Source organism: Labeo rohita, unplaced genomic scaffold, assembly GCF_022985175.1.
Source record: "Labeo rohita strain BAU-BD-2019 unplaced genomic scaffold, IGBB_LRoh.1.0 scaffold_102, whole genome shotgun sequence".
Lineage (NCBI taxonomy): Eukaryota > Metazoa > Chordata > Actinopteri > Cypriniformes > Cyprinidae > Labeo > Labeo rohita.
The window spans coordinates 137363-155338 of NW_026127142.1; the positions used below are offsets into that span (position 1 = coordinate 137363).

Sequence of the window (17976 nt, forward strand, 5' to 3'; positions counted from 1 at the left end):
AAAAATCCTATTGATCCCAAACTTTTATGCTTTTCTGCGTCCAGTATAGACATATGATAGTCAGAGTCGTCTTTATTTCTATAGCGCTTTATACAGTTGAGATTGTGACAAAGCAGCTTCACAGTATTACACAGGAAAAGAACGGAATCAATGATGCAAATCTGTGGTTTGGAATATGTATGTGCATGAGAAAGATATGGACAGAAATATGAGGTTTGTGTAAAACGTCTTGCTTTTTAAAGCGCAGGTTTGATTGGTCATGAAAAATCATCAGGTTGGAGATTTAAATGGCCAAACGAATGGTTTGCGTGGTTGGATGTTTTTTCCCTTTTCCTTGAGCTTCATAAAACTCTGTTGTGTTTGTGTTTGTCCGTCAGTATCTGTTCCCAGACGCAGCTCTGGATAAATCCGACCCGAGCGAAGTCAAATCCACACAGCACAGCCCGGGAGGAAAGACCGAGCCGGACCGAGAGTCGGAGGATTACGTGAGTCTCCCGTCACGCGTCGCGCTGCTATAAGACGATTCAGATCCGGTGCTTTGTGCTGCCGATGTGTTCGACCGCGTCTGACTGCGTTCTCCTGTCAACAGCATCTTTATAATCAGCTGAAATCGGCTCCGAGCGACAGTCTGACGTACCGTCTGGCCCTGTGCATCTGTATGGTGAACTTCCATCACGGAGGAGTGCGAGCCGTCGCTCACCTGTGGCAGGAGTTTGTGCTGGAGATGCGATACCGCTGGGAGAACAACTGCATGATCTACGGGTGAGAGACACACACACACACACACACACACAGACCAACACTTAAATACACACACACACGAGACGAGAAGAATAAAGACTCATTCACATTAGTTAATGATAGTTAACACAAACAAACACTAGTGTTATTATATACACACTCTTCAGTTTTCAAGATTCTGATTAGCTGTCAGTGTTTTTATTAGGGCTGTTATTGAGACCAATTTCATGATTCAATTTAGATTTACACACTTGTGATTCAGTTCAGTTTCAATCCAGATTCTGTTTGATTTGACGTCGATTCTTTTGAATATACAGGCACTCAGGAACAAAAATCTCTCGACTAATGCAGTCAAATAAAATAAACCCTGTCAGAAATATTACTACAGTAAAGTGATTTGTAAACAAACATTTAAATGACACATGATAATAAACGTGATGATAAATGTGTAATAAACTTTTATAATAAAATAACTTTATTCATGACAGATTTATTCAAACATACATCAAATACTGAAGCACAGGTTCAGTAAAAATATAATGAATATGTAATATAGTGTGTATATTTATCAAAATGTCCCTCTCTGTAGTTATTTTGTTCTTGCTATGTGTCGAGGTTATGGTCATTGAGTGTCTTTTCTGAGGTTATTGATCACAAGCTGTTTTATTGACGTCTTTCTGTGGTTGAATGACTGATTGACTGATTTCATGATTCATTTCAGTTCTGATGTTTATTCATGTTTATTTGTTTATCTGTTCACTCATCAACTGAAAACAGCACGAATCGGAGAATCAATTAAAATCGAGAAAATTATATTTTCAGCCCAGGCCTCGTTTGTGTTGTTCATCAGTTGCAAAAATAATTCTGAAAGTGTTTCCATCAACAATATTATTTCTGTCAGTGTCAGTGTGTGTGTGTGTGTGTGTGTGTGTGTATATGTATATATATATATATATATATATATATATATATATATATATATATATATATATATATATATACACTACCGTTCAAAAGTTTGGGGTCAGTAAGACTTGTAATAGTCTTTAAAGAAGTCTCTTATGCTCATCAAGGCTGCATTTATTTGATAAAAAAAAAAAAAGACAGTAATATTGCAAAATGTTTTTACAATATAAAATAATGTTTTTTATTTTAACATACTTTAAAATAGAATTTTTTCCTGTGATGAATAGCTGAATTTTTATCAGCTGTTACTCCAGTCTTAAGTGTCACATGATCCTTCAGAAATCATTCTAATATGCGGATTTATTATTAGAATGATCAATGTTGGATAATATCAACAGTTGTGCTGCCAAATATTTTTTGCAACCTGTGATTTTTTTTTTTTTTTTTTTTTTTTTTTTTTTTCAGGATTCTTTCATGAATAACAAGTTTAAAAAGTACAGTGTTTATTCAAAATATAAATATTTTATAACAATGTAAATTATTTATTATTAACTTTTAATAAACTTTTAATTATTAACTTAATACATCCTTGGTGAATAAAAGTATTAATTTCTTAAAAAAAAAAAAGAAAGAAAAAAGGAACAATAAAAATGTACTGACCCCAAACTTTTGAACAGTAGTGTATATATATATATAATATTTTTTGTATATATATATAATTAAAAAAAAAAAAAACTATATTATTTTTCTGTTGTTAATGTTGTAGTTGTGGTGTGTTCTGTTCTCATAGAGTTGAGTGATTATTATAACAGAACCGATTCACAGAAATGAGTCGAATTGACCTGATCTGTTTCTGTTTTAAAGAGGATTAAATGAGAAACGCTGTTAGTTTTTCTGTGTGTAAATGCTCTCATATTCACTGACGTCTGTAGGACAGTTAATGGCCAAATAACAGGCACATTAAAATCATCCTGAATATCATCTAAATATTGAATCTTGCATAAATATTCAGTGTATTTTCCTGTCCGGGTGTATCTGTAGCGTATGTATTTACAGTTTAATGATGCGCTTGATTTCACTCTACTTCCTCAAGATGTTATTGATTGGCTGAGCAGACGTGATTATTGATCGATGATAGTAACCCTAAAGACTAGTTGATATGTCCGTCTGTAAATAGTTGAGAGTGAAAATCTATTGAGGAAGCGGATGAACGCTCAGAGCCGTGGCGCGGTGGTCTGCGCTCGCGCTCCGCACGTATACGAGCGACTGCACGGGTTCGAGTCAGTTCTGCTGCCGCTGCGCTCTGAATGAGTGCAGAGGTCGCGGGAGTGAATCTGATGTATTGTGTCTGTGCTGTAGTGTTGCTGTTCTGGAGTCAGTAGGGATCGAGCTGCGAGGAACAATAGCCCGGCGCTCTGCGGTTCCTCGCGTCCCCGCGCTCCTCGTGTCATTGTGTGCTAATGAGCGAAGGCTTCGGCGTCTGATGGGAGTCTGTGTGATTGTTAATGAACGCCTCTGTGTTGTTGTTTCAGGCTGGCCAGCGGAGCTCCTGATCTCAGGTGTTGCCTCCTTCATCAGAAACTGCAGGTGAAGCTCCACTGCCGTGATCCTCACGCGTTCTCGGATCGTTCGTACGGCAGATCATTACGAGCAGCGTTCATCCTCAGACACACATCAGAGACGTGTAAATCTGTGGCAGATTGAGAATAGCTCAGCTCAACCTGCCCGACTTCACTTCCAGCTTTATCTATGAACTAAAGTTGGCTGTATATCAAAAACAAACATGTTTTAAGCAGTTAGAATTTTGATCAAACTATACATTTGTCTTTAAATTTTAAATTGATTTGAGTTCATTTCAATTTATTTTACTTTGCTTGAACTTTACTTATTTTTACAAATCACTGATAGACTGGAGTAAAGATTCTGAAAATTTAAATTGAATCACAGCAATCAATTACAGTTGAACAGATATTCACATAGAAAACATCTATTTTAAATGATAATAATATTTTACTATTTTTACAGTATTTTTGATCAAATAAATGCAGCCTTGATCGGCGGAAGAGACTTCTTCTAAAAACATCCAGGAAATCTCTCTCTGTTTTCATGTGTCTGTGTAATTTCTCTCCGCACACATCAGATGCTGAACTGCTGCATCGAGCGCAAGAAAGCGAGGGACGACGGGAGGAAGAGCGCCGCGTCGGACGGAGGACGAGACAGAAGCCGTCTGGGGCCGGAGAGCGCGGGACCCGCTGAAGTGTCTCCGGGGAAGTCGTGGGACTCGTGGAGCGACAGCGAGGAGGAGTTCTTCGAGTGTCTGAGCGACACGGAGGAGATGAAGGAGGCGGAGACGGACAGCGAGAGAAAAACAGCCAATAAGAGCAAAGCTGAAGGACGCCTGCAGCCGCACGGCAAACTGACGCTGCTGAACTCGCAGGAGCCGCTCTACGTCCCCGTCACACAGGTCAGATCGCCCACACACTGCTGACCACTGTGAGCACCGAGGTTGTTAATTGGTGCGATATGCTTTTACTGAAACTCATCTGTTTGCAAAACCTACATTTCCCATGATGCCACACAGAAATTTCCACCAATCAGAGAATCGCGGCAGGCAAATTGCACCACTAGATCTCCGTCCGCCCCCATGAACCGCTTCGAATGACTTAATTGGGTCTCACAGTCATTGAAGGCCTGTCTGTTCCTCTGCTGATCTGATATTTACACGCTGGAGTGTGTTTGTGGCCTCTGCAGTGTTTCTGTGGTGGCGCACACACACACGTTGTCTCACACACGTTTGTCTCCGTGTCCTGTGCTGTCTGGAGGCATTCGGTCGCTCCATCAGTCACATGATGAATAATTAAAGGAGGAGCGGAGGAGAGGACACCTCATTTCTTCATCTGTCACAGATCGCTGATGGACTATCGGTGTTTCTCTGCAGCTGCACTTTCAGTCTGTCTGTGTGTCCTCACATCTGACCTGCTTCTCCATCATCATCATCTTCATCTTCATCACGTCCGTCTGTTAGTATCACATTCATGACGCTTGACATCTAACGAGTCTCAGCTCGTCGTTCGGTGCCGTTAATTATTGTGCTGGTAAAGTGTCGTCGCTCTTAGTGATGCCCCGAAATTTCAGCAACCAAACGTGAATTTTGAGGGACGACACTGACCGAAACAATGAATTAGCTTTCCTCTAATGAAGCGTTTTGAATGTTAGCATCTATTTGAATTAGCGTCTGTTTCACGCTCGTAACATGGATGAACTACAGTAGGTGAACATGGACATCAGTGCTACATTAACATTATCCATTTCTCATTTTTTAAGCAATCTTCATTTTGACGAACAGATTAATTTAATCCAAAATTCAGTGTTTTAGTCTGTGCTGTTTTCAGTTGACGCTAAACACAATTTCTGGCACCTCCCGTCCATTAATCACAGTAAGATTTGTGCTCTGTTACTTTTGATATGAAACAAAGTCTCAGCTTTCAAATTCTGCCAAATGTGTTTTTGTGGCTCTTTAATGTGTGCTGACAGATGCTGCAGTTCAATCATCTCTTCTTTACTACTAGTTATAACACAAAATCAACATGAATGAACGTCAGAAGAAAGAAAACAACTCACTGAAATCAATCATGAATTATGTAATGGACCAATCAGTGTTTCAACCGCAGAAAGACGCCAGTAAAACATGTGGAAAAGACATTCAATGTCTATAAACTATATAGTCAGCTAAAAAAAAAAAACTGTAAAGGATTTTGATGAATATACGCGCTGTGTGTGACTGAATAAGCCTGTCGTGACTCTCACTGGGGTTTGCTGTGGTGGAGCAAAACGAGATGCGCTGGTAAACAAGAAAACGCTCGTTTGAGTTCAGGAAGATAAAATATGCTGTTTGAAAGCAGTGTTTGTGACTTAGCGCTGTTGTACGAGACGTGACACCAACACTAATGTCTCAAACACTTCTGCAGTCGTTTGTTGGATTAAAGCAGACAGTTTCGCTCCACTTTCTTCACGCTGGGTTGTGATTTCCTCCGGTGAGCGTTTGTGTGTGTTTTTGCTCCAAATGTGTTGTCTTCATCTGTACGGCTGAACAAACTGTTTGAATCATGAAGGTCGTGGAGCTGAACGTCTGTGTGTGATCGACAGCGGCCTGCAGATATTTACTACAGTGTTTTCAAAGGGGAAGTAAAGCAGACCAAACGGATCCTTGTTGTTCAATTACAACGAGGCACAAAGTTTCTTTCCAGATCCTTCACCCTCTCTGTTCCTGTTTGCTGGAATGAGCTGCAAACCTCCATCAGAACTGTGAAAATCATCACCGCTTTTATAAAGCATCTGAAAACACCTTTTGTGCTAGAACGTAATCACCCCGCAACCCTAAACCAATGCACTGCAAAACAAAACAAAAAAATGTGCTCTAGCTATTAGTCATGGCATTATATACTGCCGTTTACTGTCTGGATCTTTCGCTCCTCTATTGTAAGTCGTCTTTGATAGAAGAGTCTGCTGAATGCAAAAATGTAAATGTTCATTTTTTTGCATCTTATTTTTCATCAGTGAAATGGTGTGAATCCTGTATTGTCATAACTGTGATTATGTGTCTGTGCCGCAGGAGCCGGCGCCCATGACTGAAGACCTGCTGGAGGAGCAGTCGGAGGTTCTGGCCAAACTGGGCACGTCGGCTGAAGGAGCGCATCTCCGCGCCCGCATGCAGAGCGCCTGCCTGCTCTCAGACATGGAGTCCTTTAAGGTGAGCTGTTTGTCATTGTGTGAACGGCTTGAGACGCAGGGTGAGGTCTGAAGGTTACGATAACACTGCATTCTGGAGTCAGAAATGAGCATCTCCTCGTCTCTCGTGCTCCGCAGATGTTCAGCATCTCGTTTGATTTGTGTCCTGGCAGCAGATTACTGTCAGTCCTGTCACCCGTAATTCACTGTCAGTCCGGCTGATCTCCAGCAAACTGTGTGACAGAATTCTGACCGCTGTCATCCCCTGTTCATGTGCATCACTGCTGTGGGTAAACAGTGAATTAAACTAGTTCAGTCTGCAGTGAATGTGAGCTGAATGTTCTTCGCCGCCGTTGATAATGTAGGTGTTATTGCGTAATGTTTCTGGTTTAGACAGATGATTTGGCTTTATTAGAGCCTGAAAGATTGTTCAGTTCTGCTTTACTTATATGAGGAATGTGATTAGAGGAAGTCAGTGTATTCTCCTGTATTATTCTCTGTATCAGATTAAAGCGGCAGCGGCGCGAGCGGCTACAGATTTCTACGGAAGCCCATTTCCCACACTTAATGAAGCATATAAAAGGGAATTGTGAGTTTGTATCTTACAGTTCTGAGAAAGGAAGTCAAGTCAAGTCAAGTCACCTTTATTTATATACCGCCTTTAACAATACAGAATTGTGACAAGGCGGCTGTACAGTATTAAATAGGAAACAGTACATCAACAATGCCAAAGGCAACATTAAACACTCACATTATAGGTAAAGGTAGTTAATCAAAAACAATAAAATAAAATGCAATATTGTGTTAAGAGAAAGTGTCCCCAACTAAGCAAGCCAGAGGCGACAGCGGCAAGGAACCAAAACTCCATCGGTGACAAATGGAGAAAAAAACCTTGGGAGAAACCAGGCTCAGTCGGGGGGCCAGTTCCCTCTGGCCAAAGTTCCCGTGGTCTTGTGCCGAAGTCAGCATTGCGAGAAAAAAGTCAGAATTGTGAGATATAAACTTATAGCGATTTAAAAAAAATCAGAGTTGCGAGAGAAATCTCAGAATTGTGGGTTTATGTCATTCAATTCTGAGGAAAAAAGTGACAGATTTTTTTTAATTCCCTAACAGAAATGGGCTTCTGCAGGTTTCACATACCAGTGCAGAATCGAGCAGCTCGCTCCGCATCCGCACGACAACAACGAGCAGATTATACAGCGGTTCGCTTCCTCCTCGGTCAGACAATGGCTCCTCCTGCTCCTGTCTTCAATTCACTGAATCTTTTATAGGTTTCACCTTTTAAAAACGCCGCTTGGCAGAAGCCAAAGGGAGAAGCATCATTCATTTTCATAAGCACCTTATTTTCCATCCCTCTCTGTCGGATAACGGCGAATTATCCCGCAGCGTTATGCCGTGGACAAACCCCAGAGATTAAGGAACAAGGGATTTGTGTGGGAATGGAGCGTTCCGTAAGCGCAGCCTCATTTCCCGCTCCTCCTTGCGCGCCACGAAGCGAGAACGCTCGTTTTCGAACACCGGGGGGCGAGACCGATGTGGAAAGGTGACATTTTGTGTCTATTTTGCCTCGCTATAGCCTGTTCAACTGCCCTACAAAATGCTCTAATTTCCTGAGCCGACACACCAGCTCGTCTTATTGCAGCGGCGGACCGCTGTGAGCGCAGCCGTCGCAGTAAATGGCCCCTTTAGCTGAAGATGGCCTCTAAATTTAGCAGCGGTGCTGTCTGTAATTGTGCTTAGCCAAGCATCATTTGGCATTTTGGCTTTAATTACCATCTCCCTCCGGCTGGAGAGCAGAGAGAGCCCCATATGATGAATGGGGCGTCTTAAAATCCGACGGCGGCGGCGCACCGCCGGACGACAGGGCCCGTCGAGCGTCAGCTGCAGCGGTTCGTCCGCCGTTAGACGTGATCGGAGCGGCCTCAGCGATCGACCTGTACAGGAAGGCGGCAGCTCGGTGACTCATTACACACTACAGCTTTACTGCGTTCATCAAATGTGGAGTCACACCTGAGCAGAAACTCCAGAACAACGGAGGATTCGGCCCGACCGCTTCATTAAGCTGTTGCTAAGGTGTTCTTAATAGTTGCCAGGCAGTTGCTAAGATGTTGCGACTGGTTGCTAGGCAGTCGCTACGGTATTTCTTGACGAACAATCTCTCTGACTGAAGTATCAGCACGGACTGCTTTATTTCAGTGTTATCGTGGATTGTCTGGTTTTTGGAAGCAGTCGAGATCTGAGACGAAGTGTGTTTCTGTCTGTAAGACTCACAGCCTCGCTGAAACTCTCATCAGTATGTGTGGTTGGTGTGTCTCAGTAATTATGGAGTATGAAAGCGCTCAGGACTTCAACGACCGATGGAAAGGTCATCCTGAGGAAGTTTGAGTCTGTATCTCATTTACAAAAGAAGTGTGTGATGAATCGCTGCAGTCGCATCTCACTGATGCTGGAGTCGCACACCAACAAATACACACTCACACCACTACACTGTGTGTGTGTGTGAATGAAGAATGAAGTGTTTTGAGAATCTAAAAATGCCTGTAGTTTGGTGTGAGGGTTAAGTTTAGCTTTAGGTGCAGGGTTAGGGAAGTTCGGTCCTAGAGAGCCACAGTCCGGCAGAGTCCAGCTCCGACTGTGAAAGAAAAACGTTTGCATGTGACGTCACCGTCAGCTGGAGCGGCTGTGGCTGTGGCTCCGCCCACTGAGTGGCAGCATTGGTTTCGGCGACAGAACGATAAAACACATCTAAAACGAGAAAGAGCTTTACAGTTGAATGTACAAAGGCGTGTTCCGGTGGAAAAAAATGATGTCAATGCATACCCGTCTCTAGCCTTACTAATCCTAGACATTGGTTAGTTTGTTCAGGTGTGTTTGATTAGGGTTGGATTTGAACTCTTCAGGACTGAAGCTCTCTAGGACTGAACTGGCCTAACCCTGGGTTAGAATAAGGGAATAGAAAATATAGTTTGTACAGTAAAAAAACACTACACCTATAGAATGAACTCATTATGCTAGAAACACCAGTGCGCGCGTGTGTGTGTGTGTGTGTGTGTGTGTGAGAGTTGGATGTAATGATGCACAAAGAACCAGTTGAAAATCAACAAAAAAACGTGACAAACTTGGCTGAGATGCTCAGTGAATCATGATACAATTGGGGACAGGGGTTTATATGCATCTATAACTGAGGGGAACTGGCTGTGTTCAGAAAAGACGTGTGTGTGCGTGTGTGTGTTGGTCACATACAAAGACTGTAATGGTGCTAAAAAGCTGCCTTCATTTTCTTTAAACCTGCTTTTTTAATTTTGTGTGAACAGACATTCCTTGTGTTCATGTAGGACATTTTACATGTATGTGTGTGTGTGTGTGTGTGTATATGTGCTTTTGGTTTATATATCCTGGTGGGGACTTAAACCTGAATACACACATACTAATGGGGACCTAAATTGAGGTCCCCATGGGTACAAAAGCTTAGAAATCATACAGAATGAGATTTTTTGAGAAAGTAAAAATGCAGAAAGTTTTCTGTAAGGGTTAGGTTTAGGGGTAGGGTTAGGGTAAGGGGATAGAAAATACAGTGTGGACAGTATAAAAACCATTGCGCCTATGGAGAGTCCCCACAAAGATAATAAACCAGACGTGTGTGTGTGTGTTTCCACAGGCAGCGAATCCCGGCTGTTGTCTGGAGGATTTCGTGCGCTGGTATTCTCCGAGAGATTACGTGGAGGAGGAGGTGGTCGATGAGGCGGGACGGACTGTTATACGGGGCGACCTGAGCGCCCGCATGAAGATCCCGGGCAACATGTGGGTGGAGGCCTGGGAAACGGCCAAAGCCACACCGGTCCGTCGACAGAAGAGACTGTTTGACGACACCAAAGAGGCTGAAAAGGTCAGAACCCTGAGTCCGGACTCGTTCCAGGAACACGATGAGTCGGATCTGCTTTAGTTTTGTGTTGGATTAATATGATGAGTTCATTTCAAACCACGCAGACATGGTCGTTCTGTCATTGCTCACACTCACGTGTATAAAACACACACGCGTGCAGGCGCAGGCCTGCTGGAAGTGGGTTAAAACGCGAGGTGCCGTTACCGCGGGACTCGCTTGGCAGGTTGAAAGCGAGTTCAGTAAACGCTGGCGTCCGTGAAGGTCGCGTCTCTTTCTGTCCTTCAGCCGTCTGTCGAGTCCTCGTGGGGAGGCTGCAGGATTTACTCTGAATTCATTTGCTGATTTAATTTCCTCTGCTGTGTTTTGCTCCAGTAACGTGTCCTCGGTGACAGTCGTGCATGTGTTCTGCGGTCGCACGGCCTGAAGGGAAGCGTCTCGCGAGGGCAGCGGTGCAGCCGTACTGTACCGTACTGGAAAAACCTTCCCGACGGCCCACTGCATCTGCCCTGATCCACCTACAGCGCGTCTTAAAATTACACCTGAATAATTTAATAATTGCATCACTTAAAATTACACTTATAGTTAGAAGCAGTATATTAATAACTATTAAATCACTTAAACTTACATTTACAGTCGGAAGCGTCGTATTCAAATGCTTTAATAAAAATGCTTAAAATACATTTAAAATATGATCAATCATTTATAAATAATCAATTTTATAATAAATAATAAATAAGTTTATTGTTTATAATAAAATTTTAACTAATGCATATATTATTAAAATGTTAAAGTCAGAATTGTTGTTTAAATAGTTTAACAATTAAAATGCTTAAAGCTGAATTTTAAATAAAATATTATATTTAAATAATTCAACAAATAAAATCCTCAAATCAAACTGAAATCTGAAGTGTTATGTTAAAATAATTTATTTAAATGCTGAATATGAAAAAAATAAAAACAACCTTTAAAGTCGGGGGGTTTGTGTGTAATAAGTGTCATTAATTATAACTGGTCATTTAAATAAGATAATAATGTGTCGTGTGTGTGTGTGTGTGTAGTATACTAATGTTGTTTGTGTGGTATAAACGTGGTGTGTGCAGGTGCTGCATTACCTGGCGCTGCAGAAACCGTCGGATCTGACGCGACCTGCTGCCCTGCGTCCTGCACGCGGCTGTGCTCAAGATCAAGGAGGAAGGTTAGTGTGAATCAGTAAACTGTAGACACAGTGTGTGTGTGACGTCACTGCCGCTGTAAACCTGATCTCTCCTCCAGAGGCGACTGAAGACATCGTGGCGGTGAGTAAGGCGCTGCAGCAGGTCACGTCTCACGCCAGCAAACTGCTGCGTCACCCCAACTCCGACTTCAAGAAACTGGAGGTGAGCGTCCACGATACAGACAGGCGTGTGTGTGTCAGACCACGGTACGGGACGCCAGCGCTCGCGTGTGAACGTGTGTGTGTGTTCTGCGTTTCAGGACGTCATTGTTCAGATGAGCGCGGTGGAGGCCGTCATCGCTCGCGCCCGATCGCTCAAGGCCAAGTTCGGCATCGGTGGAGGAGAACGAGAGGAAAACGCTGACGAGCTGGAGAGGTAAAGCTTGAGCTGGGACAGCACCTTCTCAAAACCTACAGCCTTACTCAGTACCTGTGTGTGTGTGTCTGTGTAAGTGCTCGGAGAAGAGTGTGAAACCTGTATTTACAACGTGTTTCAGTATGATCGTTGATTGATGATCGTTGTAGCCAATCACAGACGAGCACAGGAGCACAATGGCCAATCAGAAGTGTTTAAGGATCCGCTCAACAGCGTTCAAACTGCTGGTGTCGTCACATTTGTAACATTTCTGTACTGACGTCAGTATTTTTGACAAATCTGCTGTGGACTATCGTGCTGTAGTCCGTATGTTTTATCATTGCTCATTGATTTCATTTTTAGTGTACAGTAGCCACAGTTTGCTTGTGTTGTTGAATTACGTTAGTGAATATTCTAAGGTTAACATTACAGTGCTGTTCATTGTTCTCTGAATAAATGTTTTAGCAGAACCTGTTTTACAGTAGAAGTTCATTCTCCTACAGGACAGACATGGAGCTCTATCTACAGCAGTGCAAAACAGATGCGTGTGTTCGTATCGGCCAAAACGAGTGGGAAAATGTGGTATATATCGATCCGATATCATGCATCGCTGCTCGCTTTTCATAAAAGCTTCATACAGATGCTCAACTTTAATTATGCATTATTAATTTTTCCAGACCTTTATGATTCTTTCATCTGTGGAACATAAAAGAAGATGTTTTGAAAAATGGTTTGTCTATACAGTGAAAGTCAGTGTTCTCCAGTGTTGTTTGTTCTTCAGAGTATGTTCTTTTGTGTTCAGCAGGAGACAGTAAGTCGTACAGGTTGAGAAGGCAGTAAATGTGTTGAACGGAGCTGAAACTCTCTGTGTTTGATAATGAAGACGCGTGATCTGTGTGCGAGACGCCGCTGCTGTCCCGAACGCGCTGAATCTGCCTTTAAAGCGCGTTTGTGTGCGTTTGTAGAGGGGTGTGTGTGTGTGTGTGTGTGTGTCAGTCTGACAGGAGCAGGAAGGGCATGTCAGAGAGTCTCCTGCTGCTCGTTAGTTCCCAGGGGCCGCTCAGGGGCCACAGCAGGCCGGTCAGGAGAGACACGCCGGCCTCATTAAGACCAGACCCGGAGCTGCCCGCAGGACCACAGACACTTCAGCACGCGTGTGTGTGTGTGTGTGTGTGTGTGTGTGTGTGTGTGAGAGAGAGATTGTGTTGAACAGGCTGAATTCACAGACGCAGTAGTTTTTCTGTCTGTTACCGCTGCATTTCCCATTTCATTTCTCAGTATGACAAATATAAACATGATAAACATTCCTCTTTCTTCTTCTAAAGTCTCCTGCATGCTCTTCCTGTAACGCTCAGTCTCGTGTTATAATGCTGTTCCTGTCTGTCGCCTGTCAGGTTTGTCAGCTGTTTGCTGGAGGAGCCCGAGGTTTCTGTGGTTGGAGCCGGACGAGGACCTGCTGGAAGCATCATCCATAAGCTGTTCGTCAGCTCTCAGCGGGTAAACCAACACACACACACACACACACACACGTCCTACCGATAAAGGATTTTGTGTTTTATCTAGGTCAAGCGATTCAGCGTTTTAATCTAATTTATTACACAATGTGCCGATTTATTAATCTAATTAATTGCGAATTAATTGCACATTAATTTTGGCTGAGAAAAGATCATTTAAGGTCATTATTCAGTTAAGAAAAGCACTGAATAGACATTGTAGAAAGTAGCTATAGAGAAACATTTTAAATCAGCATTGCATAATTAATGATAATAGTGGTATTAATGTTTTTAATGAACATTGAAATATTAAATTAAAAAATGATTAATTAATCTGAAACTGAAAGTGCCTGTCTTAATGAGTGAGTCACTGAATCATTCATTCCACTGATTCATTCAAATGGCTGATTCATTCAGAAATGAAGCAAGTGACTCTTTATCAGTGAGTCATTGAATCATTGACTCACTCAAAATCATGTATTTATTCAGTATGAATCACCACTGTGTGTTGATCAGAGACACTCAATAGTTCGGAGCTATTTTCATTTGTGAAATTAAGCAAAACTGAAAATATTGTCTAAAATGTAACAATGTGAACTACTCGTTTATAACTGTTGTATAAATCAGTATCGCATTAGTAATGGCGCAGGTATCAGAGAAAAGCATCACTCTCGCTGGTGTGATATTACTGAACTATATCATATGATATGAATATAAGAGGATCTTTTTTTTGCCTCATATCTTGAATTTTGTGGCTGCGTTAAACGCCTTAATCACTTATCTGTTCCAAAATTAATCACACCAAATTAACGTGTTAAATTGACAGCCCTAGCTTTCCCATAATCATAGATTTTCTCTCGTAATATTAAAATCAACAGGACGGTCGTGTGTTAATAACCGCGTGAACGCTTCATACGCGAGTCGCCGCCGGAATCGCTCGAGTGCGCCGTGACGACTTTAACAGCAGGACGAGCCGCGGCTTTAAAAAATACATTTCAAAATCTGCTGGAGCTGTTTTTGCTGTTTGTCATAATTAGCTAAATTAATGAAATGCGGCAGATGTCTTAGTTTCATTTAGAGCTTTAATGTGACACAGAGGTAATTAAACACGCCGGCGAGTGATTTGTTTAAAAAAAGATTCGCTCGTATGGAGTCTGATGCTAAACAGTGTGTTTGACGAACGGCTCTCGTGTTCGTCTTGCGTTTGAGTTAGGGTTTTAGTTAGTGGAACTAGTATCTGACCACTCATCAGTGTGTTAACTAGTAGCTTGTCAGTCTCACAGAGAACTCCCCAGATCAGATTGATTCCAGTTGATTTCACTGCAAAACCTGACCTTCAAATCACAGAGCGTGTGGTCAGGGCTTCATTTTATGTGAAATGTAATGGTTATTTTTTTCTTTTGATTTTTGAGGTGGAATATTGTTTACGCTTTCCAGAAAACTGACCCATCAGTCACCTGAAATCTCATTAATTTACCCCATTAGTTAGTATTAGTCTCTTCTATGAGTATCATCATCATTCCCAGGATGCTCTTGTGCTTAATGGTCCCAGTGTAAATCGTAATTCTCAGCTATTTACAGTTAAACAGGCTGAAAATGCGATATGAGCGTAGAAATGTCAGCGCTGCGGTGCTCGGGTTGAGCTTCAGACGCTCATGAACGAGATCCGTGCTCACAAGTTTGCTTTAAGTGAGAACTGTTTGAAATGGAGTTTGTTTGCCTCAAACTCTCCCTCAATTACCATCTACGTGTGTGTGTGTGTGTGTGTGTGTGTGTGAGGACTAAATTATAGCCTGTGTGTTGCCAGGCTGCAAATAGAAAGGCAATAATTATCCCAAGCATCCCCATGTAAATCATGTGAAATCAGGGATTCAAATGAGGTGAGATTTCCTGGAAGAAAGAGAAATGAGAGAGAGAGAGAGAGAGACAGACTCACAGGAGAGTCGGCGGCTGCTTGTGGTGCATGTGTTTGTGGGAATGTGCATGCATTGATCTCTCGCTCGTGTTTGCTCTGATTGATCGTGTTTTGGATGTTTTGGTGCGACTCTGATGAACGGATCGAGTGGTGCCGTGACCCGGACACATCCAAAGCATGACTGCACCAGTGACCAATCAGATTCATGAAATAATGAACTTAAGTTTTTTTAACAGATTTCTTTCGATTGCTTTTTATAAGAGTAACCTTCAGAATGAACATTATACTGAGGAATCTATTTTTTTTTTTACTCTTTCTGTTTTAGAGATGAATCTCACACTTGGATTTCAACCCAAAACCAAAAGAGAAACAATAAAGATGTGATATATTGTTTCTCAATAAATTCAAGTGTATAGAACCATTAGTATTATTGTAACATTGCTTGTCATGATAATTAAGCTCATTTTCTCTTACAACTCATTCATGTAATCGTCATTGTAATGAATGGCAGTAGTTGTACTGTGATGTAGAAATACTCTACAAATTAGATTCAGATCATTCAGAGTCATTATTCAGATCAGTGTTGGCTCAATTCAGTTCAATAACTAAAGTATAACCCATTCCACAATTATAGTTATTACAAAAAATGTGCTTAATTGTCATTAAAAAATCTTAATGGGTTTACAGATAGACTTTTAACGCATCTTCCTCTGATTTTTGCGTGAAATGTGAGATTCGCTCCTCGCGGCTCGATCTGAAGCATGCGGACTGAAGGTTTACAGATGCTCTTATTTGGCCCTGTATATTTTGTGTTGTTTTTCTTCATTTTTTGTTTGTTTGTTTGTTCTCTCCTAACTCCGCTTGTCTGTCACTCTTGTCAAGTTGGCCGACTCCAGCGACGAGGTAAAATCTAACATCTGACACTATATGACACAACATGATGTACATGAATGAGGATCATAATCTGGATTATTGAACTCTAATCGCTGTGTTTTGATCTCGTGTTGATTGTCGATTGGCGCCAGGGTTTCCTGATGGATGTGGAGGTTGGTTCAGTAGAGACAGTGATGTTCTGCTGTAGATCAGTCTGGTGTTCGTGTTCTGGGTTCAGATCGAGCTCCACAGCATTTGTGTACCAGTGTTCATAAATTCAGCTCATGAATCATTGTAGTATTGTCACAGTACTAACATTTCACCAGTACCTGTAAAACTTGACAGTCCCTGCTACCGAAGCAAACTATTTTCAAATAATAATCACTCTGATTATCACCGTATCAAACATCATTTGACAGCAGCTGCTGGATCGGCCCAGAATTACCGGTACCGAAAGACTAGTATCGACACGTTTTTAAAATTTGAGCGTTGAATTTGTACCGAAGTACCCGAACGCGAGCTCATAGTGAACATGAGGTGGTGTTGGTGCTGATGGACGTCACAGACGCTGCAGGTCGATCTGAATCCAGAACGTGTTTTATATCTCAGTTCTGTCGCCACATTCAGTCTCTGAGATCTGAACCGACACTCAGCTTTGCAATTAGTTGAATTTGTTCCTGTGTGGAAAAAAAAAAGATTGTGTCAATTGGCTCGACCTCTGCCGTCTCGACGCACTCGAGAGTTTGTTGAGGAGATCCTTTGACTCTCAAACCTGTTTATGAAATGTTGTGAACTCGACTAATGTGAAATCAGAGCGTGACCGATGTGTTTTGTGTGCGATGTGTCCAGGCCGCCCTGCTGGCGCCGATGGAGGACGAAGCGGGCCGTTCGGGAGGGACGGACGACAGGAAAGCGGTTCCGGATTTTCCGCCCCCTGCTGGACGGGAGGTCGTCCTGAGGACCTGCGTGCCCCGTCCCGCGCCGTACTCCAAAGCCCTGCCGCAGCGCCTCTACTGCGTCCTCATGCGGGACGAGTTCAGGCTGGCCGGGGCCTTCTCCTCCGACACCTCCTTCTTCTGAGCGGATCCGCCGAGCGCAGCTCAAACGGGACGCGGGTTCGGCGAAATAACGCCGACGGCGCCGGAGTCTCCTGCTGGACTGGTGCTCTCACAGAGTTCAAACGCTTCACATGTAATCGCGGGAAATGGTTTCTGGATCGGCGCTCAGAGGGTCTCGTCGCCTCTAAAATGGTTTTATATCTGTTGGGTTTCACACATGCTAATAATATCAGTTCCCCTACTGTGTGCTTGATGAGAGCCGCTTTAGATGGAGTTCACAACGCTTTGCCTTAGGAAACATCATCGCACCTCACACACGCTCGCTCACGTTACGCATCGACCGGCGGTAGAGAATAAAGATGGATGTCCGTCCACGTTCAGCATCATGTTATCGTCCGTGTTCCGATCAGAGGTGAGATCAGACACCATGTGACTGATGGTCTCAACAGATGTGCTTCTGCTCCAGCGTCAGCGCTTTTCTGCTAATGACATTCATGTAGACGTCCGTCTGATGATGTGTTGTCGTCTGTGTAGAATGAAGTGCTATTAAATATCAGCTTGTGTCGATCTCGTGCATCTGAGCGGGATCTAAATGTCAAACCAGTGTAAGAATTTTCAATTCAGACTTGATGAAAATAAAACATCTGAGCGTAATTAGGCTCTCTAGCCAAAGTTGTTATTGTCGTTGTTCTCGTTTCACGATCACTGGCTCATTAGCGCTTTGTGCCGCTCGCGGTGCTTTAATTGCATTAAGGGCTTTAAGCGACGCTGACGTTAGAGCGTTAATACACGGGACGTTAGCTTGAGAAAC

At 42.7% G+C, this 17976-nt stretch overlaps 1 protein-coding gene across 1 annotated transcript in view; it reads left to right on the forward strand.

Moving 5' to 3' along the window:
• The window catches only part of rab3gap1 (RAB3 GTPase activating protein subunit 1), a 43801-nt gene extending 26049 nt beyond the window's left edge, over window positions 1–17752 (forward strand). Inside the window, 13 exon segments of the mRNA XM_051100493.1 lie at window positions 378–485; window positions 590–762; window positions 3180–3234; window positions 3788–4111; window positions 6260–6397; window positions 10034–10261; window positions 11359–11402; window positions 11404–11453; window positions 11531–11634; window positions 11732–11847; window positions 13221–13323; window positions 16117–16137; window positions 16957–17752. Coding sequence (XP_050956450.1) covers window positions 378–485; window positions 590–762; window positions 3180–3234; window positions 3788–4111; window positions 6260–6397; window positions 10034–10261; window positions 11359–11402; window positions 11404–11453; window positions 11531–11634; window positions 11732–11847; window positions 13221–13323; window positions 16117–16137; window positions 16957–17187 — 1695 coding nt within the window. The 3' untranslated portion in view covers window positions 17188–17752.
• The last annotated feature ends 224 nt before the right edge of the window (window positions 17753–17976 follow it).